The sequence below is a fragment of the Pituophis catenifer genome, unplaced genomic scaffold (assembly GCF_029215685.1).
Source record: "Pituophis catenifer annectens isolate HBS135680 unplaced genomic scaffold, rPitCat1.0.hap2 SCAF_1, whole genome shotgun sequence".
NCBI lineage: Eukaryota > Metazoa > Chordata > Lepidosauria > Squamata > Colubridae > Pituophis > Pituophis catenifer.
In genome coordinates, this window is record NW_027256881.1 from 198,320,124 (window position 1) to 198,346,180 (window position 26,057).

The 26,057-nt window shown below is 38.9% G+C and overlaps 1 protein-coding gene across 1 annotated transcript in view; it reads left to right on the top strand.

The window, feature by feature from the left end:
* Positions 1–25,852, top strand: part of LRP2 (LDL receptor related protein 2) — a 147,734-nt gene extending 121,882 nt beyond the window's left edge. Inside the window, exons 58-79 of the mRNA XM_070956918.1 lie at positions 809–928; positions 1,232–1,348; positions 1,629–1,745; positions 4,376–4,513; positions 5,461–5,583; positions 5,756–5,884; positions 7,747–7,878; positions 8,331–8,462; positions 9,581–9,724; positions 11,023–11,188; positions 11,804–11,932; positions 12,133–12,353; positions 13,038–13,214; positions 14,720–14,839; positions 16,935–17,025; positions 19,213–19,280; positions 19,433–19,553; positions 20,892–21,021; positions 22,755–22,865; positions 23,272–23,379; positions 24,200–24,271; positions 25,691–25,852. Coding sequence (XP_070813019.1) covers positions 809–928; positions 1,232–1,348; positions 1,629–1,745; positions 4,376–4,513; positions 5,461–5,583; positions 5,756–5,884; positions 7,747–7,878; positions 8,331–8,462; positions 9,581–9,724; positions 11,023–11,188; positions 11,804–11,932; positions 12,133–12,353; positions 13,038–13,214; positions 14,720–14,839; positions 16,935–17,025; positions 19,213–19,280; positions 19,433–19,553; positions 20,892–21,021; positions 22,755–22,865; positions 23,272–23,379; positions 24,200–24,271; positions 25,691–25,852 — 2,828 coding nt within the window. The remainder of the gene's footprint in view (positions 1–808; positions 929–1,231; positions 1,349–1,628; positions 1,746–4,375; positions 4,514–5,460; positions 5,584–5,755; positions 5,885–7,746; positions 7,879–8,330; positions 8,463–9,580; positions 9,725–11,022; positions 11,189–11,803; positions 11,933–12,132; positions 12,354–13,037; positions 13,215–14,719; positions 14,840–16,934; positions 17,026–19,212; positions 19,281–19,432; positions 19,554–20,891; positions 21,022–22,754; positions 22,866–23,271; positions 23,380–24,199; positions 24,272–25,690) is intronic.
* Positions 25,853–26,057: the final 205 nt, after the last annotated feature.

The window sequence follows — 26,057 nt, forward strand, 5'->3', positions numbered from 1 at the left end:
AATCGAAGGTACTGAAGCAGAAATGATCGCCAAACCTTTCTTGATAATCTTAAGAGAAATCCTGAAAGTGAGATTCTGAAGGACAGGAGGGAAGCAAATCTCATAATACTCTACTTAATAAAATTGCAAAATAGGGCTGTAGAAGATGCTACTCTTGCTATAGATGGACTCATACAGTAGTTGACTGAAAGACTACTTAATATCTCCACTTCAGCTAAGGAGGGAACAATCTAGTAGAGGCCACAGGCCTCTGCCCTGGGCCATGTGCTGTTCAACACTTGGTCCAAGGGGCTGGGGAATGATGATACAAAGCTGAGAGGAAACTGGCTAACATTTAAATGAAATAAGAATTTAAAAGACAAATGTGATCAGTGGGCGGAAATGAACAGGAGGGGATTTAAAAAATGTAATAATCTGTGCAGGGGAAAAAAAGTAAGGCATGAATATAAAATGGAGGAGTTAAATTGCCTGCCAGGAGTTAAATTTCCTTTGCTTTACAGACCAGTGAAGGTTATAAATGTGAGGATTGCTTGCAAAGTTACATTTTCATCGCCATCATAACTGCAGACGGTTATTGAACATGGCAGTCACTAAAGGAGGACTACCTGTATTTCTTTTCTTTTTCAAAGTATGCCCTTTGAGGAGTCACTTTACAACAAAGTCTTTTACTGTTTAATTTTGTGCTATTGACATCCCTGTACCAACCTTATTTGAACATCTCTTCTTTCCAAGTTGCATTTGAGAAGGGTGTGTTAATTGTTGCTGGCAACTGATTTCTCTCTGCCTTGGGCGCGTGTGTGTTCTGCAGAATCCCTGACTTGTGATCCTTTGGGAGATTTCCGCTGTGATAATCACCGGTGTATTCCACTACGATGGAAGTGTGATGGAAACGACGACTGTGGGGATGACTCCGATGAACAAAACTGCAGTAAGAGCTTTCCTTTTTTCTTTCTTTTTTTTACCAAAAACTGCAGTGTTGGTTGCTTTGTATTAAAATACTTTTTACATTTACTTGCTGGAATTTTATCGGTAAGCGGTAAGTTGATGTCTTGATTGGGGGAGGGGGGGTGGAGGGGGGAATCTGTCCCTTCCAAACCGCATAATTAATTTCCAATATTTTTAATGAAAAATTTAGCAAGTGAGCAACATAATGGTACCAGCATATTGAGGTATTCTGTTCTGAATGAATTTGCAAAAGTTCACACCGCGTTTGAATGATTCTTATTGCAAGGTCCTCGTGAATGCACAGAAAGTGAGTTTCAGTGTGCAAACTTGCGCTGTATTCCTTCCCGGTGGCTGTGTGACCATGACAATGACTGTGAAGACAACTCAGATGAAGTAGACTGTGGTGAGTATGGCAGTTTGAATTTGTCCTTCCTTTGACTTTATGCAAATCTCTCTCTCTCTCTCCCCTCCCTCCCTCTCTCTCTCCCCCTCCGCTTCTCTCTCTCTCCCCCTCCGCCTCTCCCTCTCTCTCCCCCTCCCTTTTTTTCTCTCTCCCCTCTCCCCCCTCTCTCCCCCTTCTCCCTCTCTCTCCCCCACTCCTTCTCCCTCCCTCTCAACTAAACCAGCCACCTCATGGCTTTTAAAGAAAAAAAAAATCAGTACTTATTTACTTTTCTTTTCAGAACTAAGGACCTGCCACCCAGGTTTTTTCCAGTGCAACAGTGGCCACTGTATTGGAGAACGATTCCGGTGTGACGGGAGTGCCGACTGCCTGGATTTCTCTGACGAATCTTCTTGTCGTGAGTTTTCAGATTTGTGGCAGAAACTTGATGCCGGTTCCTTACAATATCATGTCTTTTTCTTTTGTGAGGCGGGGGAAATAAACAGCTACCTTTCTTTTCTATGTCAAGAAATACTGAATGCAGTCAGGATGAGTAGAAACGATAAAAACAGAATTCCAGCATCATTGTAGGACTCTTTCTCACCTTGCCCCGTACAGTCTCACAGATCCCTAAAATCTGCTCTATATTCCTCAACTTTAAGGTTGCCGGAAACAAGAGAAATCAGATACAGGTAGTCCTTGAATCATGACCACAGTTGAGACCAGAATTTCTGTGGTTAAGCAAGTTGTTGAGTGAGTCACGGCCAATTTTACCACTTTTTGTTGGTAAATCACTTGCAGTTGCTAAGTTAATAACATTAACTACTGCAGTGCTCTCTACATGGGGCTCCCCTTGAGGAGCACCCGGAGGCTCCAACTGGTGCAGAATGCGGCTGCGCGGGGGATTATGGGAGCGAGGGGGCGCTCCCATGTGACACCTCTCCTGCGTGAGCTGCATTGGCTTCCAGTGGTCTTCCGAGTGTGCTTCAAGGTGTTGGTCACCACCTTTAAAGTGCTCCATGGCATAGGACCTGGGTATTTGCGGGACCGCCTTCTGCTGCCGATAGCCTCCCACCGACCAGTACGCTCCCACAGAGAGGGACTCCTCAGGGTGCCGTCAGCCAGGCAATGTCGGCTGGCGACCCCCAGGGGGAGGGCCTTCTCTGTGGCAGCTCCTGCCCATTGGAACGATTTGCCCCCGGAGATACGAAGGATATCGGATCTCCGGGTCTTTTGCCGTGCCCTAAAAACTTTTCTTTTCCATCAAGCAGGACTGGCGTGACCACCCCCCCTTTTTTTTTAGCTTTTTAAATTGTTAATGGGTTTTAGTTTGAATGTTTTAAATTTGGGGCCAAAGTCATATAATTCTTTTACAAAAATTATAAATTTTGCATTGGTATGTGTTTTAGTTCTGGCTGTGCACCGCCCTGAGTCCACTTGGAGAAGGGCGGGATATAAATTGAATAAATAAATAAATAGATAAACAAACAAACAAACAAATAAATAAATAAATAAACAAAAAACATGGGTGTTAAGCGAATCTGTCTTCCCCTTCCCCATTGACTTTGCCTGTCGGAAGCCAGCTAGGAAAGTCCGTAAATAGGGATCATGTGACCTTGGGCCACTGCAACCGTCATAAATGCATACCAACTGCCTGAAGTTTGATCATGTGACCATCGCAATGCTACAACGGTTGTAAGTGCATGTATTAGTTTTAAGTCAGTTTTTCCAGTGCCGTTGTAAGTTTGAACGGTCACTAAATGAATGGTTGTAAGTCAAGGACTACCTGTACACACTTTATTCTGCCTGATTAGGTTTTTTAAAAAAACAACAAAATTCTATCCTGTTTCTACTCCATATTATATTTTTCTACACAATCTCAGTACAGCAGTGGTATCCAATCTTTCTGGTTCTGCTGACTGGCAGCGGCAACAGGCGGGGAGGCGATGGTTTCGCACACACGCCTATTGCTTGTGCAAATGGACCTTTGTACGCTTGCCCACCAGTTCCTAACAACCGCAGATCCCAACGGGCTGCAGACTGGTATCAATCCATGGATCAGGGTTTGGGGACCTCCTGCAGTACAGTATAAAGCAATGTGGTTTTTTTTTTAAAAAAAGATATCCCTTATTAAAGTTGTATGATGTTGCTATTACTAAACTCCTCTAAAAGCCAGGATCTAAGGGATATCTTTGTAATGGAGAAAACATCAATTTACTAGAACGTGACAAGGGGGGCTTTTGCACAGGTTCGCCTGGTGCGCCAGTTGCACCCTTTCCTAGACAGGGATGCCCTCCGTACAGTCACTCAAACTCTCATTATCTCGTGTTTGGATTACTGTAATGCCCTCTACATGGGGCTGCCCTTGGGGTGCATTCGGAGGCTCCAGCTGGTCCAGAATGTGGCCGCGCAGGTTGTTACGGGAGCTTCTCGTTACTCCCGTGTAACACCTCTCCTGCGCGAGCTGCACTGATTGCCGGTGGCCTTTCGGATCTGCTTCAAGGTGCTGGCTCTCGCCTATAAAGCCCTACATGGCACGGCCCCAGGGTACTTGCTGGACCACCTCCTACCGGCCTCCCACCGCCCAGCGTGGTCACATAGGGCTGCCCTCCTCCGGGTGCCATCGGCCAGACAATGTCGGCTGGTGGCCCCCAGATTGAGGGCGTTCTCGGTGGCCGCGCTGACCCTCTGGAATGAATTACCCACCGAGCTCTGGACAGCCCCTGATCTCCATTCCTTCCGCAAAGATCTTAAGACCTGGCTTTTTACTCAAATCACCTGATCTGGTTGGGTTTTTTTGTTAACTGTGGGATTTTAAATTGGATTTTTAATGCTATTTAGTGATATTGTTTTTATTGTCATTTTATACTTGTGAGCCGCCCGAGTCCCTCAGGAGGAGGGGGGCATATAAATTTAATAATAATAATAATAATAATAATAATAATAATAATAATAATAATAATAATAATGTATGAAGAAAAAGATTAAGAAACTGCTTGCATAGTATTACAAGGGCCATGATATTAAAATTGAATGTCTTTTTATCAGCCACTCGCTATCCAAATGGTTCTTACTGTCCCCCTTCAATGTTTGAGTGCAAGAACCACGTCTGTATTCAGCCCTACTGGAAATGTGATGGTGATGATGACTGTGGAGACGGGACAGATGAAGAACTTCAGTTCTGCTGTAAGATTTGTTGTTGTTGTTTTTAAAGTCCACTCTGTAATCCATTTTTGGCCCACCCATCTTTGAAATGCCAGAAAATTGGAACTGAGAAGTTGATTTTATATTTTATAAATGATAGCTTGGCAACCACATACTTAACTCCCCATATCCTAACCTCCTCTTGGATTCAAGATCAGCTTTTTCTATAACGCGGAGAGGGTGCTTTTTGAGAACACACAGATGCTTAGATCTAATTGATTTTGGCATATGCATTTTTATAGATAAGGGAATTGATGTATAATGCAGCAAATGAAATACAGAGAGCATATTATAGAGATTCCTGAGCCTGAAGGGGAAGTTAGAAAATTAATCAGGGAGTTGGAAGTTTTTCATGTCAACCTGAAAAGAATCTCAAAAAGCTTTTCTCAGATCTACTCACGAGAAACTCCAAGATCAACGTAGGAATGGTTATAAATTCAACTGTTTTCAGATAAAATCAATTTATATATAAATAAGGGGGCATAGGACTCTATCTGACAACAGGATAGCTCTCCAAAAACAGAACAGAGCAGAACTAAATTTGCAATGAGTGAAAACCAGTAAAAGAAATATCGGCTTCAACACTTCCTTCCAGGATCAGAGTGGAGCTGCTGTTGAGGGATTGGGAAAGAAATTCAGAAACCAGGTTCTACAGGCTTTTCCTACCTGGTATTAACTAGAATTAATATTGACTATAGGTTAAGTGCAGATAATAGGATGGCATAACTCTAATGAGATAGGATTAGTGAGTCTCTGAATGTATACTTGTTCCTGATTATGGGTAATTTAAGCTACATGCTTGCACTAGTCCATCTCCTTAAATATATGAGTTCTATAGTAGTTTAGCACTATTGTCTAACATTCAGGAAGTATTTTGAAACTGAGACCCATAAACAATATTTAAACTCTCGTGACCTCTCCGATTTCAGTGGACATTGTCTGTGAGCCCCCCCACCGCTTTCGTTGTGAGAATAATCGCTGCATCTACAGCCAGGAGTTGTGTAACCAGGAGGATGACTGTGGAGATGGAAGCGATGAGAAAGAAGAACATTGTAAGTTTATCCGTTTATCTGAATTACAGGAATGAATAGATTTAATTTGCTGCTTGTTGTCTTAATTTTGGGTGCTTGTACCTACATTGACCCTCTTAACTTTAGTTTGCAGAATAATAATTTACCAGTGATTACAAAGTTATGCAAAGTGTGCATGTCTTTTTTTATGCAGGCAAAGAACCTACTCCCCAGCCTTGCACTCCTGAAGAATTTAAGTGTGGCAATGGAAATTGTATCCCACTGCATTATGTCTGTGATAATTATGACGATTGTGGAAACCATTTTGATGAGGTCGGCTGCAGTGAGTATTGTTGTGGTTGCATGGACAATATTATGGTGGGTTTTTTTTTCCCTTGCAGGATTTCTCATACGGGGTGAGGTGGGAACTTCATGTTTCAGGGCGATTGAAAATTGTGAGGAAATCCACTGAAGTAAAACAATTCCCAAAAGAGAAAATGCCCCCCATCTGATCTATCACACTGAAATATGATGCCTCTGTCCCTTTCTTAACTGCCCCCATTTCATTTATTTCGGTAACACCATTCTAGCAGTTGAAACTTGAATGCAGTTTTTTTTTAAATCTCCGTGACACAACTTAAAACAGCATTCAGTAACCTGGTGCTCCCCAAATGTCTTAGATTACATATCCCATAATCCTTTGGCCATGCCATTGGGGGATTTATGGATCCTGAAAACTAAAACATTGAGGAGGAACTGAGTTATGAAAGACTGCCTCAAATTATAGTGAACTATGCTCCCTCTCCGTTAACCCCTTTATCTTTCCAGCTTATTTATTCAAAGCAAACTAGGAAGAAAAAGAATCTTTACTCTGCCAGTGATTTTAAATATTTATTTTATTTTATTTATTTATTTGTCAAACATAATAATAATAATAATAATTATTATTATTATTATTTTATTTCTATACCGCCCTTCTCCCGAAGGACTCAGGGCGGTGTACAGCCTATTTAAAAACAGAGTAAACATCAATTTAAAATAATTTAAAAATATTAAATAAATTTGGCTTAATTTAAAACCCCAAAAATTTAAAACATCCAATTTAAAATTATGTTGCTAACCCAGCCTGGCGGAACAACAAGGTCTTGAGTGCGCAGCGAAATACCCGGAGGTCAGAAATCTTACGAATTTCCAGGTACAAGATAGCAGGTATAGGTATAAACAAAAATGAAGTAAGTACAGATAAATGGGGACAGCAAGACAGGGACAGTAGGCACGCTGGTGCGCTTATGCACGCCTCCTTTATGGACCTCTTAGGAATGGGGTGAGGTCCACAGTAGACAGTTTGAGGTTGAAGCTGTGAAGGTTTGAGGCTGTAACAACGGAGTTGGGTAGAGCATTCCAGGCATTGACCACTCTGTTGCTGAAGTCGTATTTTCTGCAATTGAGTTTGGAACGGTTTACCTTGAGTTTGTATCAATTGTTTGCCCGTGTATTATTGTGTTTCTTTTAATCAATATAACTGAGTGTAACTAATGGGGAACAGCTAAAATATAATCACAGCTGTGTATATGTAAATTAAGAAAAAATCATATCTCCAACAGAAACAATAAAAGAGTGTTGTACTATATATCAAAGGTTTTTTTCCCATTGAGGTTAATAGAATGAACACCAACTTATTTTTTTAGAGCCTCAGATGTTTAAGGCATAATAATAAAGTCCAGTTATCAGGAGTTGGTCTTATATTAGTGGGATGTTTTATAGTGGTTTTATGGATTTGACGTCTTTAAAAACTGCTGTGAGTGTTGGAGTTCGTGGTATTCTTTTCAGCATCATCAGTATGAAGCAGCCTGGTATTATACATGAGTTAACTCTAAAATGGATCAGAACCTAGCTGTTGAAAAGGATTCACTGTTAAATAATGGACGACTTCTTTGTAAAGCATAATTATGGGTGGTTCTTAAAATAGCCACAATTGTTTTCTGCCCCCGAAGTGCAACAATCACCCACAAAACTATTACCTTAGTAATAATGGTATTTTCAATCAAAGTTGCTTCATGATTTTTTTTATTTCAAAGGTTAATTTCTTTAAGAATAGAAGAGGATAAAGCCAAAGGGAAATTGAGGAAAAATGCTATGAATTGTAATTCTTTTATCCTTACTGATCAAAACGTATGTCTCCCTCTCCAACTCTTTTTCTTTAAGATCCTGGAACAGACAGAACATGTGCTGAAAATATCTGTGAACACAATTGTACCGACCTAAATGAAGGAGGCTTTATATGTACCTGCAGGCCTGGATACCATCCCAGTGACCTGGATAGGAATACCTGTGATGGTAATTTTCATCTATACTTTGTTTTCTACCTTGGAAATGCTCAGCAACCTTGAGCCCTCAAAATATCAATATATTGTGCTTTTCCCTTCATACTTATTTTATTCAGTTCTGTTTTTCTTTTTATAGTGCCAAATCCTAAGTCATAGTATATTTTAGATCATTGTTGGAAGTTGTTGCTCTGTTGTTGTTGTTGTTGTTGTTGTTGTTGTTGTTGTTGTTATTCTTAAAAACGCACACACAAATTGAGATGATTATTGAAGGGCAGCTGGGGGAGAGATTCTGCTGGAAGGATGCTGTCAATGCAAACCTAATATCATTTGTCTGGCTTAGACTTAAAATGAAATCAAAGTGAGCAAAACATTGCAACTGTCAGAGTAGAAAATAGCATCTCAACCAAGGCATTATTTTCTGTTCTAAGCAAAAATGAAAACTCTATTTGTCATTGATTTCAGATGTCAACGAATGTGAAGTCTTCGGTTCTTGCCCACAGCTTTGTAAGAATTCCAAAGGAAGTTATGAATGCTTTTGTGCTGAGGGATTTCGATCAGTTGGGGATCAACAGGGAAGCCAATGTGCGGCCAATGGTAAGAGCAGCCAGGATTTCCCTGGAAATTATTTATTTTGTAGGGGTGGGCAGGGCTACAGCCAGCACGTCTTACAGGAGGGATACAGATCACAGAGCTGACCTGAGAGAGAGGATAACCACAGGTGCCAGCCTTATTGGCTGGAGAGATCTTCTCCAGTCTTACTCAACCCAAGGCCAGTGGTCTCCATCCAAACTATTATTTCCATTGAGGTGTTAAAGCTCAAGGTAGTACATTGGGCATTGATATACCCCTTCGTTGAAAGGGAGAGATGTTCTGGTGAGAACATACAGTATCACAACAAAGGTCTTCATCAACAATCAAGATGGGACAATATCAAAGAGCTTCCAACAGGACTTTAACTACAGAGAGAGGATGTAGTCAAAGCTCTGTAACAGGAAATCAGATGGCTGCTGCTTGTGAAAGCTAATGCCCTGATAAAACATATTTGTCTTGTAAGCACTATAAGTCTCTGTGTTTAGTCTATTATATAAACTAACACAGTTCTTCTTCCAGCCATCTCTATTTAAAATAGGAATTCCTGGAAATTATTTTAGTCCAAGACCAGGCTTCAAACCTCCATTATAAATACTGGAACATGTTATATCCCTGTTTCTCAAACTCTTATTCTCTTTACTGAGTGATAAGGGGGCATAGTGAAATAGAGGCCAATTTTAAAGTTGTTTATTAGGTGGCATAGGAATGTCCTGTTCAGAGAGACAAACACTTCACTGCATTTCAATTAAAACCTTCCAGAGGTTGTTTCATTACAACTGTCACCATCCTTCCCTATCAACCAGGCTAGCTGGGACACATTCAAGGTGTCAATCAACATCTGGCATGCCATTGATTTGACAATCCTAATTATAAAAATGTACTAACAAGCTTATCTACGGATAGCAAGAAGGCTACAACGTGGTAAACATTTTAACACTAGAAAGAGTATTACCAAAAATAGCCTCTGAGTTTTATAGCTCATTGTGCTACATCTTATAACCAAAATGCTTTATAGAAAGTAAATTACAAGCAGATGCTTTAAAAATCCCTTTTGTGTTTTAATTGTTGAGTTCCAACAAAATAATGTTTTCTTCTTTCTTTTCTTTTCTTTTTTTTTTTAGGTAACCCACCAATCTTACTTCTGCCTGATAATGTCCGTATTCGGAGATACAACATGTCATCTGAGCAATATTCAGACTATATTGAAAACGAGGAACACATTCAAGCAGTAGACTATCATTGGGATCCTGAAGGAATTGGCCTAAGTATGTTTTAGATTTTGGACATTAGAACAGGAGACTCTTTTCAATGATGTAGCCATGGTGTGTGTGTGTGTGTGTGTGTGTGTGTGTGTGTGTGTGTGTGTGTGTGTTTCTTACTAGCAGAGAAATAACTTCTTCAGAATCTGTTTTCCATGGATTCATTAAATTATGGGCATGTAATATTTTAAGTTCCTTATCTATTAAGTAGACATGATTGTAGCTTGTAAGAACTTTGTGAAATGTAATATTATGAATCACTTTGCAAATTACACTTAAATATTTATTATATTTTTATGTCACCCATCCATCCATCCATCCATCCATCCATCCATCCATCCATACATCTATCTATCTATCTATCTATCTATCTATCTATCTATCTATCTATCTATCTATCTATCTATCTATCTATCTATCATCTTAAACTTACTCTAAGCTATATAGTAAACTTGCTGCAGGAAGCAGAGAAGAATCATTGTCAGCGTCTATCATTTCTGGTATAGCAATATATAATACCCGAATAAACCATTTAGTAGGGACTAATAAAGTCTCTTTTTTTCTCTTACAAATGTCATTTATGAAGCCATGATTTTAGCATGGCTGTTTGGTTTAGATTTTGCTAAAGCAACATTAGGATAAAATATCAAAAAGTGGACTTGTAGTCATCTAGTAAGCTAACTCCCAGAGGACCAAATGCTAATCAAGAATTAGTGTATTAAAAATTAGGAAGCTGACAGCCTAGTTATCCATTTATAAAGAGATGTTTTCCAGGTTGTTAATTTTTACAAGATGTCTGTTGAAATACTTGTTGTTCGAAGATAGAATACGTCTTTGAAGCAGTTCCAAGAGTTTCTGCATAAGGACACCAAATTTCTTAGCTTCAGCAATGCTGATCTTTGGTTCATATGGTTTTCAACCATGACCTGCCCTGCTGTACCCAACAAAAATGGGTGAATGATATACATATCCATTGCTACAGTTTAAGCCTGAAAGTATTTTGCAAATAGTCAGCAAGTTGGAGGCTTAACAAAAGGCATTGAGTTGGGTCAATTCTTCTTAGCCTGACAGAATTGGTGAACGGATTCAAAAATAATGTTAAACTAGGTTTATTAAACTGTAATCCATTGAACAAATCATGCCGTATCAAAATTAAACCAATGTATGCATTTGCACAATGTGCGAACTGAGTTACTACATGCTTCTATCAATCCCATATTTGAAATGTTAGAAACCCAGCATTGTCCCACTAAGCAATGTTTTTTCCAGTGCAAATATAAAGAGAGGTCTCTGAACTCTTCTAGGTGTTGTATACTACAGCATTCTTGGACGTGGATCACAATTTGGTTCCATCAAACGTGCTTATATCCCCACATTTGAAAGCAGTGGAAATAATCCTGTGAAAGAAGTTGACCTGAACCTTAGATACTTGGTCAGTCCTGTTGGTTTAGCAGTGGATTGGGTTGGCAAGTAAGTGCAAAAGTTAGATAAAAGTGCTTCAGAAATACACACATACACACATCTTAGTTCAAAATTACTGAGTTATTTTTTTCCCTGTACAAAATACTTCTTGAATGCAAATTGGCATAATTTCTTGGGTCATGGATGAGGTGGGTAAACTTTTGTGGGTCTGTATTTGTTATTTTCATTGTTAAAAGTTATTAATTACTATTATTGCCTCTGAAGGCTGTCATGAACAAGCTAGTGATGCTATGTTATAACAGGGATCAGAATCTTTCTCTCTGGCCATTTTTCATGTTCGGCGGACATTTGAAGTGTCCTTATTTAATGGGCCTATTAAACTTATTAGAAAATAAGCACAGTTTTTCCTTTATTTTCAAGAAAACATTCCCAAGAAATTGTGCTGGCATAATCTGATGAAATTTTAGCAGTGCAGTTTTGGGGTTTCACAGCAGGGTAATGTTGTTGAATAGATTCTGATTTGAAAACTGCCTGATTTAGGCCAATTGAGTTAAATATAAAGAAGATGAAACAACGTTAAATAGAAGAAAGATTAATAAATAAATATTTAGGAACCTAGTGTTAAACATCACTCAAAAGATAAGCATTTTGTTTCTTAATTAGGCACCTTTATTGGACTGATTCTGGGACAAACAGAATAGAGGTGGCAAAACTTGATGGGAGATATCGGAAATGGTTAATCTATTCTTTGCTGGATCAGCCAGCAGCCATAGCGGTCAACCCTAAGCTTGGGTGAGTATTTTCAACCCAGAAGCATTTCGGTGCTTCTGACTTGAGTGCAAAATAATAATAATAATAATTGTAACAATAAGCAATATGGAATAATGCATTTCTTACCATTTCGGGTCAAGATTTCTTTCTCTTTCTTCTGTTCTAGATGGCTTTGAAAATGTGTAACAAATAATTAATAGTTGCTTGTTTGGCTTTTTTAGGTTAATGTATTGGACTGATTGGGGAAGGCAGCCAAAAATCGAAAGTGCCTGGATGGATGGACAGCAGAGGAATACACTGGTTTCTGAAGACCTTGGCTGGCCAACTGGCCTTTCTATTGATTATTTGAACAGTGACAGGATCTACTGGAGTGACGAGAAGGAAAATCTAATTGAATCTATGAAGTTTGATGGAACAGATAGAAAGACTGTTTTACACGGAGGTATGTAGCATCCGGCCGAATTTAACTGATTGCAAAAAAGCTGAGCAAATCAGACTTGGGTAATGTGATGGTATGTGAGAATGACCTTGGGAGATAGGAAGAAGAGCTGCAGAGTAGACATTGGTTAAAAAAAAAAAAAAAAGAGGCAGCCTAGCAATGGGGAAATGGGGAACATCTCAGAACTGACACACACACATTTTGAAAACTACACGGGCATATCCATAAAATCACCAAAACCTGAATTCAAATCTCTTCTAATTTATTAAAGTTATCAGTTATCATTGAACTGATTTTTCAAAATATTTCATATTTAAGACATATGGAGATAGTTCAAAGGAAATTTTTATGGTGACTAATGGCAGAAGTTTTGATATCGTTCTGAGGATTAATAGAATCATTCATTAAATTCAAATAGCAAAGTCAGCATGAGTAGCATATCATCTCCATCTTAAGCAAAGATGATTTATGAAATAAACTCTGACATGTATTTAAACAAGCTTTTAGTTCTTGTGAAATTCCACAGAAGATTTAAGATATTTCAATTTCCAGAATCTGTTAATATCCACTAATGCAAATGCACAGAAAAATGCTAAGAGAACAATGCTATTGTTTCTGCAATAATACTTAGAATAACAGCATTGCTGGTCTTTGCTGTTAACTTATCTCTTTTACTTAACCCCAAAGTCAGCAGCCCGTATAGCCTTGATCTGTTCGAAGGCCATTTGTATTGGACATCGAAAGAGAGAGGAGAAGTCTGGAAAAAAGACAAGTTTGGAAATGGAGAAAAAGTCAAACTGTTGACCATAAACCCATGGCTCACTCAAGTGCGGATCTATCACCAACACAGATGCAACCAGTCAGGTAATGACCTCTCTTTGATGTATGAATTGTTGTTATACCCAAATAAATGTGATACACTTAAAGAAATGAATCATCATTTGCTAATGAGCGAATCTCTCCATACTTGATATCAACGACAGCTTGAAACTGGAGTTGGTGGAGGCCTTCAGCGACTTGATATTAACTGGATTCCTCAATTCATTTTTATAATTGTGGTTTGCTAAGCCATGATTGGCTGACTTTACACAGCCATAAATTGACAAAACCACATTGTGTCTTAGAGAGGTGTATGAATCTAGACTCTGACATCATTGTACATAGTTTACTTTGTCTCTTTGAAATACATTAAAAAGGTAGGAGGATGCATTTGACAGAACAAAAACTTGGCTTCTCCTAACTCTCGTTCCAAATCTCAGGAAACTATGGACAAAATCACAAATCCAAGCAAGGTGATGTGAAATTCAAACCTTTTTGTTTCCTGCCTCTATCAGTCTCTCTCCATCTACACAGGCTTTGCTGTGACCAATGGGATCAGAGATAGTTTTTAAAGACAGGCATATTTTTTCCATCTTGTGGAATATAGGAGTTTCTCCCCTCATCCCCCCCACCACTCAGGTTACTTCTGAGGAGCATTTGGCATACACAATTTCTTACACAGTTTCTTACTTTATCCATGTCAGTGTCTCTTATTGCAGTCATTATGAAAAAGGCTAAAAGGAAGAAAGAAATTGGGTATCTCAAATCATACAAGGAGCTGCTTATGAGCCAGAGAGGAAGGATGTTGTGTTTGTTTTATGACTGCTATATGCCCTTCGCTTATCATATTTTTCTTGCACAGACAGGAATGAGATCATTTCTTGCCTTCACCCTCATCATAGCAATAGAATGGTCTATGTCCTTGCCTTTTGATGCTTTGTAGGGCAAGGCAGATTCACTTAGGAGGTAGGAATTGGAATGTGTGTTAAAATATCTGGTAATTAATCTTGAGTTAAATAAAATAGAAAATGAAGTAAGAGTCAACGTTGCTCACAGGACTAGAAATGATCTCATGCCACTAATTTAGTGCAGACCTGGTGATGCTCACTTATCTCACTTGGGAATATTTGGCATGAATGTCTGCTTCCTCATCTTTTTTTTAAAGCTTTGTCCCAATGGGAAGCTTTGGGTTTTTGTAATTTCCCATAACCTGACATTTGTCTGGGGAAGTATTTTTAATGATATTTAGCAAAGTTCTTTTTTTCCCCCTCAGTCATGTGCACTTGGGTTAAAATAGTAAAAGCACCAATGCAGAAGTAATACAAATTTAATAATCTCTAAAATTGAAAAAGGAAGGAGAGAGGAACCAGGGAGAAAAAGAAAAGGGGAAAGGGAATACAATGCCAAGGAACGTTTCTGAACCAAATTCAGGAGACCAAGGAGCATTGTGTCTGTTCTGAGCTTATCTTGCTGCTCCCATGTTTCCAATCTGATTGGCATATTGAATCTTTACGAAAGGCATTCTGATCACTCTTCTGTTGTCTCTGCAGTATCCAATCCATGCAAAGATGTCTGCAGCCACCTCTGCTTGTTGAGACCTGGGGGATATACCTGTGCTTGTCCACAAGGGGCTAGTTTTGTGGAAGGCAGCTCAGAAGAATGTGACGCAGGTAAGGAGAGTTACTGGACATGTATGTTCCTTTTTCAGAAGAGACAGCGTGTTAACTGAGTAAAATCTGATGCACATAGAGAACCAAGGTAATGAGTAAACAGCATTTTAGTTTCAAGAACAAGGGAGTTGCATCTTAGACTATACTTTCAAATAAGGAACTCTCTGCAGTCCAAAAGCCAGGAGATCGGATAGAAAATTATTACTCCAAATATTTTCCGTTGCAACAATTTTCTATTTAGAACTATCCCCTCCCCACCCCCCGGAACTTTCAGAAACACAATGATCCCTTATACTGTATCTGCCCAGATATACATTTATATAGTAGAAGTGCTGTTTCCTACCATTCTAAGTGAGAAGAACATAATCCCAAAAATATATTGGATATATAATCCCTAAAATATATTGGACATAGTTTTTAAAAAGAAAAAAATGTTCTACCTTTACTTTTATCCAAGTAGTAACAATAATGGAAGTGTCCTCCCAGAGTTGTACTTCAGTCGACTCGTTTTTCTTAGAAGCTGCTCAGTGAGATCTTGCCTTATCAAGAGATATTAAATGTGGCCTCCTAGCGAACAAAGAACTATTCAATACTAACTGTGTAGTGCTTATAACTAAAACAGCAACATACATTTCTCCCAGTTACTTCTGCCTCCATTCCTTGGTGTGAACATTCTCAGAGTATATACCTTCTCATAAATATGAGGTTAGCCAAGATACTGCTATATTAATAATGCAATGTATATGTTAACCATTGTGTAAAATTGCATATTTAGAGTTAAGAGGATATTTCTCATGAAATCTGGAGAACATTTCACTTCTTATTTTAATCACTCTCTGTCATGTGCTATAAAATTCCTTTAAGCATTTCCATGGTGTTTTCTGACTGATACATCGCACTAATTGTTGCATATATATTTTTTTTGGTACATGTATCAGAAGAGTAATTCTTCAAAAGAAAACTTTTACACATAGCAATGATCAAATAGTTTATTTAGTTCTGATGACTTACTGATCTATTTTGTTTGTATGCTGGCAGAAGATGTTCTTGAAGTAAGTCTTCTTTTAAATAAATACTTTTTTTAAAAAATGGAATTAAACATGGCAGTCTTTTGTTGTCAGAATGAAAGAAGTATAGCTTGTCTCCCCAGCACATTGTAAATATGCTCTGAAAAGGCGAGGGGCATGTTAGGGAAGTGAAGCTGTGGACAGCCAAGGGAAGGGAGATTGACAGAAATCACTTTCTTACACACAAGCCTTTCTACCAATGGAAGCCGTTTGAACATACATCCCTTGGGTATGCTGTTTTCACCAGCTGAAGAAAAGAGTGGATTCAAGGCTATTTGTTGGTTAGTTTTACCGTTGGCTGACCTCAAATATTGCTGTTTTGTTATTATATTTTACTGATAGGCATGTAGCAAGGTAGAAATACGGTTTTTTGTAAGATATTGTTTACCCTTCTGAACCTCACATAAGAGAAAGTGGCATATAATCATCATGAACAGAAAATAGAATCTTGGATTAGGCAAAAAAAAAAATAATCCTGATTCTTCAGAGATATTGTCAGTGGATAAATCATCACGGTTTACAGGATTGGTATAATGCATGTCATCCCAAAGATGCTTTTTCAAGGGGCAACTGGACTTTCTGTTTTTTCTTTGAAGACGTTTCACTTCTCATCCCAGAAGCTTCTTCAGCTCTGACAGGATGGTGGGGAATGGAAGGATTTATATTCCTTGCAGACAGCTGGTCATTTACAATCTTTTAGCGAATTGTTAAGGCCAGCTGGCGGTTTTATCTGTGTCATCAGGGTCACCAGAGTGGTGCAAATGGGTATGGAGCCTTCATGGAACTGTTGAAAGGACTGTGTTGTAGATTGGAGATAGGTGATGTTGACTGTGTTGTAGACTGGAGATAGATGACATCATATACGTATCAGTCAGAGCTGAAGAAGCTTCTTGGATGAGAAGCGAAACATCTTCAAAGAAAAACCAGAAAGTCCAGTTGCCTCTTGAAAAAGCACCTTTGGGACCACCATGACCTGGATGACTGAGAATCTCCATAGATATATAATGCATGTCTTTCATTTTTCATAGCTATTGAATCTCCACCAACAATGCCCCCGGCCTGCAGGTGTATGTATGGCGGAACATGCTATTTGGATGAAAGCGAGCTTCCTAAATGCAAGTATGTCTTTACGGATGGACCAAGAAAGACTTAACAAGCCAAATAACATGCGCGGATGGCATTGTCTGTGTGGTTGGCAGGGGAAGGCAGAATGATGAAAGCAGCGTTGTGATGTCATGATGCAAGCATGACTTCTTTTGGACATGCATTGTGGCACTGTGTGTATCACCCAAAGCACTGGCATTTAGGGCACAATAGCATTTAAACTTATATACCGCTTTACAGTGCTTTACAATCCTCTATAAGCGGTTTTACAGAGTCAGCATATTGCCCCCAACAATCTGGGTTCTCGGAAGGATGGAAGGCTGAGCCAACCTTGAGCTGGTGAGACTCGAACTGCCAGTCTGTTGGCAGCCGGCAGGCAGCAGAAGTAGCCTGCAGTACTGCACTCTAACCACTGCGCTACCGTGGCTCAAAGAGCAGAAAGAGGATGTTCCTTCTGCCAAGGGAGACCAAGAAAAGATCTTTGGAAACTGAACATCAGCTTGTTTTTTGGTGGCAGAAGCTGCTGGGATACACAATTCAGGGGCTTGGGGCTATTTGTGTGCCCCTAGTAATCACACACACTATGCTTGATGGCTTTGATATTCTTTGCCTGGTTTAGCTAATCACACTTTCTAACTTCAGAGACATTCTCCAAACTTCATGTTGCCGATGGCCTCTTGTCATTCCAAACTATATATATAGCAAGGATTAAAGCAGAAGACGGAAAATGCAGTATTGTAGCTTTATGAAAAACAAAATCAAACGTAGCCAAATAGTAAGAGGGAAAATGGTTCAGAGGTGGCAGATGGTCTCTGTTTTGTTTGTTTTTTTGTTTGGATTGCGTGTGCTGATTTTTGTACTTATTTTTCTATTTTTGTCCTCGCTCGATTCTTTGTATTTTGTTGTTTTGTTGCTATTCTTATTGTCGCGCGCTATATAAATGTGTTACAGGCCACCAGTTCTTTTGTGCACTGAATGTCTGAAAGAACTGTCAAGAAAAGGAAAGCACTTAAAGAGCAGTTTATGTACGCTAGCCACATCTGCAACGGATGTGTGACCAGTGGCATTCTGAAGGGGATCTCATAAAACGTAAACATAAAAATCTTCCTTAAGATGCCCTTCTGAGAGGCTAGGCCCTAGTCTCATGGACGAAGCTTTATGCCTATGTTCTTATTCACACACTGCCTGATCACACACTGCTGAAGGGCCTGGCCACTGCATTTATTTATGCCTTGCCATTTTAAAATCACTCCTTCATAACAGAAGCCTCATGCTGCTATGTTCCTTTATAGGTTTCTACCACTTCAAATTAGGAGGAGGGAGGAAAATAGAACACTTGCCGTATCTAAAATATCTGCATAGTAAAATAAGAAAGAGCTTGTTCTAAATATATTTAGCATGGCTGCATTCTAACATGCACCCGTCTCCACCCTGGTAAAATGATATAAATCAAAACAAAGCCTCTTCCAAGTTCACTCAGTGATTTCACAACAGATATCTGTCTTGTTTTCTGAAAAGTTAGTTTTGCCTTTGCCACCTTCATGGAGTCAAACCTAGTCCACAGCCTTGGAATTTCCTGTTGATCTCCCATCCAAGTATTAATCAGGTCCAACCTTGCTTAGCTTTTCAAGATTAATCCATTTTAGCTAAGGGCAGTGAAATAGTATTGCTCAGGAAGGGAGAGCCCACATCAATGGAACTTTCGTTCATCGGTTACATTTTTAAATACATCATTCTTAAAGGCATCTGGAGTGATGAATTGGCAGGTCCTATCACAAATCAAGAACGGTTCCCAAATATGGGGATTGGAAATCCAATGCTTTAAAAAAAAAAAAAAAATCCAGAAGAGCTAAAAGCAATTTACTCAGATTTAAAGAAAACCTAGACAACCAAAGCATTTTTACCTTCAGCGGAACCTGTAGGGGGCACTGGGGCTCTATTGAAATCAAATCCCCTTTATTATTATTTTTTTAACCCAAATGCCATCAATTGTGACTCAGCATTCCAACATGCTCATTTCCAAAGAAATAGCAAGCTGTTTTGTGGCTCGATGTCTGTATTTGTGGGTCTGTGCTTTCAACATATAATTACCAAGATATTGCTTTTTAAAAAAAAAAAAAAAAATCTTCCTAGGATCGTTAATAAATACAACCAACTTTTCTACTGTCAGTTCCAGTTAAGCATCTTGCTTTCATTTACCAGGTGCTCCTCGGGCTACACTGGAAATTACTGTGAAGTGGGCTTGTCAAGAGGAATTCCTCCTGGGACAAGTAAGCTTTGAAATGTGTTTTCCTGCTAAGCCATCACTCAGTGGCCTGGAACCTTTTAAATAAGTTTCTAAGTAGCTACTGAAACAACTCTGAGTTTCAGCTCCAGCTTCCCTATTATTCACTTACGCTTTTTAAATTTTCTTTTCTAATAGCAGCGGTGGCTGCCTTATTGACGGTCATTCTGATCATCATCATTGGCGCACTGGGCGTGGGTGCCTTTTTCAATTACAGAAGGACAGGATCCCTGCTACCTGCCCTTCCCAAACTTCCGAGGTAGGTATCGCTCAGAATGATCAGATGGATCAGGTCTCAGGGAAAAGTATTTCCCAAAGCCCTTGGGATTCCTGTAAGATTACCGTATTTTTCAGAGTATTAGACACAAAAGAGGAATGTTGGTGCGTCTTATACACTTGAATACAGCCAATTTTGGCCTCCCGAAGCCCTGCCCCACTCGTTCCAATTTTGCGAAAAACAGGGTCATTTTTCACAAAAATGGGGATGTTTTTGCCCTCTCCCAGTCTCCAGGAGCACTCTGCAAGCCTCCCAAACCCTCTATGCACCCCAATTTTTGCAAAAAGGGGCCCATTGTTTGCCCGTTTTTCACAAAAACGGGGGTGTTTTTGCCCTCCTCCAGCCCCCAGTAGTACTCTGCAGGCCTCCCAAACCCTGTATGCGCCTCATTTTTCACCTGTAGAGTACTCCTGGGGGCTGGGGGAGGGCAAAAACACCCCCATTTTTGCGAAAAACAGGCCTGTTTTTGCAAAAAACGGGGCACGCAGAGGCTTTGGGAGGCCTGCAGAGTGCTCCTGAGGGCCAGGGAGGGCAAAAACTTTTTTTTTTTTCTTACTTACCTCTTCGAAATCTTGGTGCATCTTATACACCGTTGTGTCTTATAGTCCGAAAAATAAGGTAAGTGTGACTCATGATTATCTCTTTGGTCAGCAAGAAAAGCTTTCATGCTTTGTCTAACACACGCGCATTCTCCCTCTCCCTCCCCCCCCTCTCTCTTTCTATCTCACACTCTCTTTTCCCTTTCAAATGCTTTGCAGTGCAATCCATACTAATTCAGTACATACTAATTCAGAAGAAAGCCCCACAATATTCAGGTCAAAGTACATACGAGTTGAAATTAGCTGTTCTTCTAAAGTATGGGTGGATAACATGGAGTCCTGCAGTTGTGATTGACAACTTTGTGACCAGTGGTGAAGGGGGGGGGAAGGATGAAGGTAGTAATCCAAGAAAATCCAGAGAGTCACTTGTTCCCCACTCTTGTAGCAAAGGAGAGTACACTCTATTACGAGTTGTGGTCTTTTCTTTTGTGAACTGTAAACTCATAACACATACTCTTGCTTAAGAGATGCTTGCTTGAATTGTTCTTACTGAAGTCTTCATCAAAAACGGTTCTTCTTTAGAGTATTTTGGGCTCTCCTATTTATTTCTTTAATCCAGCACAGTCTTATTTGTCTTGTCATTTCTATTCAAACTTGCTTGTGGAAGGGACAGTATATTAAATATATAATACATAATATAATAATATGATATATTAACAATAAATGTTAAAGCTTGTATTAAAATGTCTTCCTTCTGTTAAAAATAAATTTATCTTTGAAGTTTAAGTAGTCTTGTAAAATCCACGGAAAATGGCAATGGAGTAACTTTCCGACCTGGGGCTGATGTGTCAATGGACATTAATGTAGCTGGTTTTGGAGCTGAATCTTCTATTGACAGAGCAATGCAAATGGTAAGACTATTTAAAAAAAAAAATCTTCTTTAAATGAAGCTGTCTTAAATCTTGCCTCTTAGGAGGTGAAAGCCCCCATAAAAGCTCGCTTTCTAATAAATGGTTTTCCAACTGGCCATCTAACATGGCAGCATTTTGTGATAGTGCTTATAATGTGTCTCAAAATTCTAAGTGTGTAATTTTTGCCATCTGCCAAAGAAACTCGAAGATCATTGGGCTGCAGTACTGTTTTTCCAATGCAAGGGGGACCCAAACCAACTCAAAATTTTGATCACACCCATATGGCTTCATGCCTTGTGGTCTCCCGCTTTTCTTTCCTTGCTATTTAAAGAAGAAATATCAGTCTTAACTCAGTCCTGCCAACCTTCAGAACAAGGGCTTGGTCTTGGTAGTGGCAACTCTAATTCCTCTTTGGTCTTCCTCATTAGAGTTATTAACATTGTTTCAGTTACCATGACATCTCATCTTTAAATGATATCTTGGATCTCCTTGCCAATATAAGGCACCTACCCTTTGGAACAGGTTACCCCCAGGGATACGAATGATCCCAGATCTTCATACTTTCCATCATGCACTTAAGACCTTTCTATTTCACCAAGCCGGGCTGGCATAAATCTCTTCTAATTTTCCTATATCTTTATGTTGAAAATTCTTAACCGATGAACCAATCTTATATTCACATTTTATATGTATGCTATTTTAACTGTTCACCGCCCTGAGTCCTTCGGGAGAAGGGCGGTATAGAAATTGAATAAATAAATAAATAAATAAATAAATAAATAAATAAATAAATAAATAAATAAATAAAAAATAAATAAATAAATAAATAAATAAATAAATAAATAAATAAATAAATAAATAAATAAATAAATAAATTTAGTTTCTCAAGTCCACCAGAGGTTGGATGTGCACCCTGTGCTATTTACTGAATAGTTCAGACATGTCAAACATGCGGCCTGCGGGCCGGATGTGGGCCGCAATAGGCTGCAGAGTTGGCCTTCAGGGCCATCCTGGAGACAGCGAGGGACTGGTCCCTGCTGCCCCGGGCCCAGCCACACCCACATAGTCAGCTGCAATGACCAGGCCATGCCCCCCCCCAAGGGCAAACAAACTCCTGATGCGGCTCATGACGGGATCGAGTTTGATACCCTTGGCTAGTTGGTTCCTCATTGAGCAAAAAAGAAGGTCATAATATATAACAGCATTTAACTCCCTTGCCCATCTCTATACACCAACCGTAATATAACCCTTTCTCTGCCATGAGACCTAAACAGTTTTACATTTCTGGTTCATTTGCCAATTACTTCGAAATCTGGTGAGGTACCTATTGAAGTGAAATTGTTTTGGCTCTTTTATTGCCAATGATTTGTTTTTATAAGACCTTGCTCCCTCCAGCAAGGTATGTTTCTGTGGCTGAGGAAGAAAAACATTTATTTATTTTTCCTAACAAATGATTTATGGAACCGTCAGTTTGCAGTTAATCAGGAGCAGTGATTTGATTTGATAATCTTGCCTAATTTTATTTAATAATGGCAAAGTGCCTGCTACACTGAGTATATGCCAAAAGAACCTATCATTAAAAAAAAGAAAGCTGAAAGTTTAATCCATGTAAGATTAATATTTGCATTCCTCTTGCCCGCAGTATTTCCTTTTCTGTGTATTTTATCATGCGTTGCATTAAAAAATTACAAATTAGTCAACCTTTGACTAATCTATATAGCTATTGTTTTCAGAATGAGAACTTTGCTTTGGAAACTGGGAAGCAGCCAATTACATTTGAGAATCCTATGTACGCAACAAAAGACACCAGAGGTGACAATGTGATCGTAGCATCTCCAACAAAAGTAAGAAGTGGATTTTTTTTAAATTCCACCCCCTCCAGCCCTACCCTAGTATCCATTTACATGTCATCTCCCCAATCCCTTTTCAAGTAAAGAGCCTGTAGTACAGTGGACTAAAGCACACTGTTATTAACATCTGCTGCTTGCAATTACTGCAAGTTCAAATCTCACCAGCCTCAAGGTTGACTCAGCCTCTCATCCTTTCAAAGGTAGGTGAAATGAGGACCCAGATTGTGGGGGCAATAAACTGACTTTGTATAAATATACAAAAGTATAAAGGCTATTGCTTAATGCATTGTAAGCCGCCCTTAGTCTCCAGAGAAGGGCGGCATATAAATTAAAGCAAAAAAAAAAAGTATTCTGTAGTTGGCCTGTTCTTCAGTCCTGTCAAAACTATCTTTGACAACAGGTAACTGTTTCCAGTAGTGAAGGAAACGAAAACTTTGAGAATCCAGTATACGCCACACCTGTATCTGCTGATACAGCTCAGCCTTCTGCAAGTACAGAAACGATTCAGGTAACAGAAAGTGATGGTACAAGGTGTGGCAGAATCAAATGGGGAAGAATGGGGGATGCATTGTGGAATGGGAGGAGGGAGTTACGATGGCACTGAAAAAAGTGACTTCTTAGGATTTTTTTCCCCACATTTATAACCATTACAGCATGATCCCCATGGTCACGTGATCAAAATTCAGACACTTGGCGACTGACTCGTATTTATGACAGTTGCAGTGTCCCGAGATCATGTGATCAACTTTTGCGACCTTCTGACAAGCAAAGTCAATGGGGAAGGCAGATTCACTTAACAAGTGTGGCAAGAAAAGTCATAAAATTCACTTAATAACTATCTTGCTTAACAGCAAATTGTGGCAAGAAAGTTCATAAAATGGGGCAAAACTCACTTAACAAATGTCTCACTTAGCAACAGAACCTTTGGGCTCAGTTGTGGTCATAAGTCAAGGACTACCTGCAGTTTCCTCAGATGAAAGATTTTGTATCTTACTATGTCCATATCAAGAATATGCACATTTCCAAGTGATGAATATCATTTCAATACATGGTGTAATTTTTTTTTTAACATAGAGAAACAAAGGTGCTCCGTCTTAAATACATGCATCTTTTTGGTCTGATTATTTCTCCCTATAACCTTTCTTGCCCACAATACTGAGCCAGATCTTACTCAAAACAGCTAAGGATAAGAATGAATAATTTTCTTGTCTTCCCAGAAAAAAGAAAAAAAAAGAAATTTTAAAGAATCCGTTGCAAATTACTGATTCATCAGCAGTACCAAATCAATTATTAATTTCACACGATTTTTTTTTAAAAAAATATTTCAGGAATCAAAATGGAGCTTCTTTAAAAGAAAAATGAAACAAAGTACTAACTTTGAAAATCCCATCTATTCAGAGGTAAGATCATATACTTTCAAATTCCTACTTAGCAAAATAATATTAATGTTTAAATTGTTGACGCCTCACAATATTCTGTCCTTGATAACGAGAAATGTCATTGAGCAATGTATACAAAAGTGAAATAAGAAAAGGAGAGGGTTTTTTTTTTTTCCTTTTCCCCATATTCTTTCTTCCTGTGCTGCAAGTTTCTCTGTTCGTTGTTGTTGTTGTTGTTTTTGAAGAAAATGAGAGAAGAATTCCCTAAGGCCTACTCCTGGAATTGGTGTCATTTTCCTTCTATTCCAGGAACATGTCTCTCTCTCTCTCTCTCTCTCTTTTGTCTTGTCCTCTATTAGAGCAGGGGGACATATTACATTTAATTCTGAAAATAAAAGCTGCTGTTATGGCCAGAATTGCCATGCACATGGTACATTTTTATTTAGTTGGCTATACCATTCCCCAGGTCCCAAATTGGCTAGAATAATCAGTTCTGCATTATTGAGCAGAATATGGAATATTCCAAGCATGAGACTAACACAGGGATTTAATTCTATCTAATGTATGAAAGGAGAACTAGTTTGTTTTTGTAGTTAAGGCACTTGAACAAGAGCAGGGAGACCCGAGTTCTAGTCCTGAATTAGGCAACTGGGTGACTTTGAACCAGTCACTGTTTGTCAACCAAGGAAGAAGGCAACAGGAAACCACTTCCAAAAATATTGCCTAGAAAACTCCATGAACTTTGTCCCTGTAGTCATCAGAAGCCAAGTTTGACTCAAAGGCAAAAATAGAAAATTTGTTATTTATTATAGATGCTTTTTGTTGATATTTACAGAGAATTATTCATAGAGCTCTGTATGATCAGTTTTTTTCCACAGAGGTCTAAGTTTTAGTGGTAGACCTATGGACTCAAAAGTCTTTCCTGATATTGGTCAAGTTAGATCTCTCGGGCCTTGTCCAACTGCTTTTTATATAATTGGAGTTTTGTAACATTCAGCAAATTATTTCGCTTACCGGGAACAGAGATGTCAATGTTCCGGTTACCTCCTTGGCAGTCTAGATTCTTCCTATCGGTTCTGATATTCAGCTTTCCCACTGACCCCATTTCCCCCCCCCCATACGAAGTCCCTTTGTTTGCAACCTTTTTATCACAACGGTGTGCCTTCTGCAGAAATTCCCCACTCATTCTTCATTCGTGCTCTAAAATGTTTACATCATGTTTATGTTACATCTGTAGATGTTAAAGTAATAATAATAATAATAATAATAATAATAATAATAATAATAATAATAATAATAATAATAATAATTGAATATCTCTACACGCAGAAATTAAAATGAATTGAATGCAATAACTGCACAAACACGAGCAAGTATTACACATTACAAAGCGTAATAAACACTGATAGCTCTACTCTATTTCTTTATATAATATTTCAGATGGAGAAAGAACAGCAAGGAGAAGCTGAAAGTGCCCCTTCCTCCTCTCCATCACTGCCTCAGAAGATTATTTTGAAAAGAGACTCACCGTTAGCCTATTCAGCGACTGAAGATTCATTTAAAGACACTGTCAATCTAGTTAAAGAGGATTCTATTGTATAACCAATTCAGTTAGGGAATCTCTAGACACAACCATTTGCACATATGTTTTTTTGTAAACAGAAGGAAGAAAAATGGTTCATATTTCTATGAGGAAATATTTTTAGCCTTAGATGAAAACGTGTCAAAACCATGCCTCATTGTTCTCTTCTTTTTCTTTTCTTTTTTTTTTTTACACACGCTAATGCTTATTTTTATGAGTAATTAT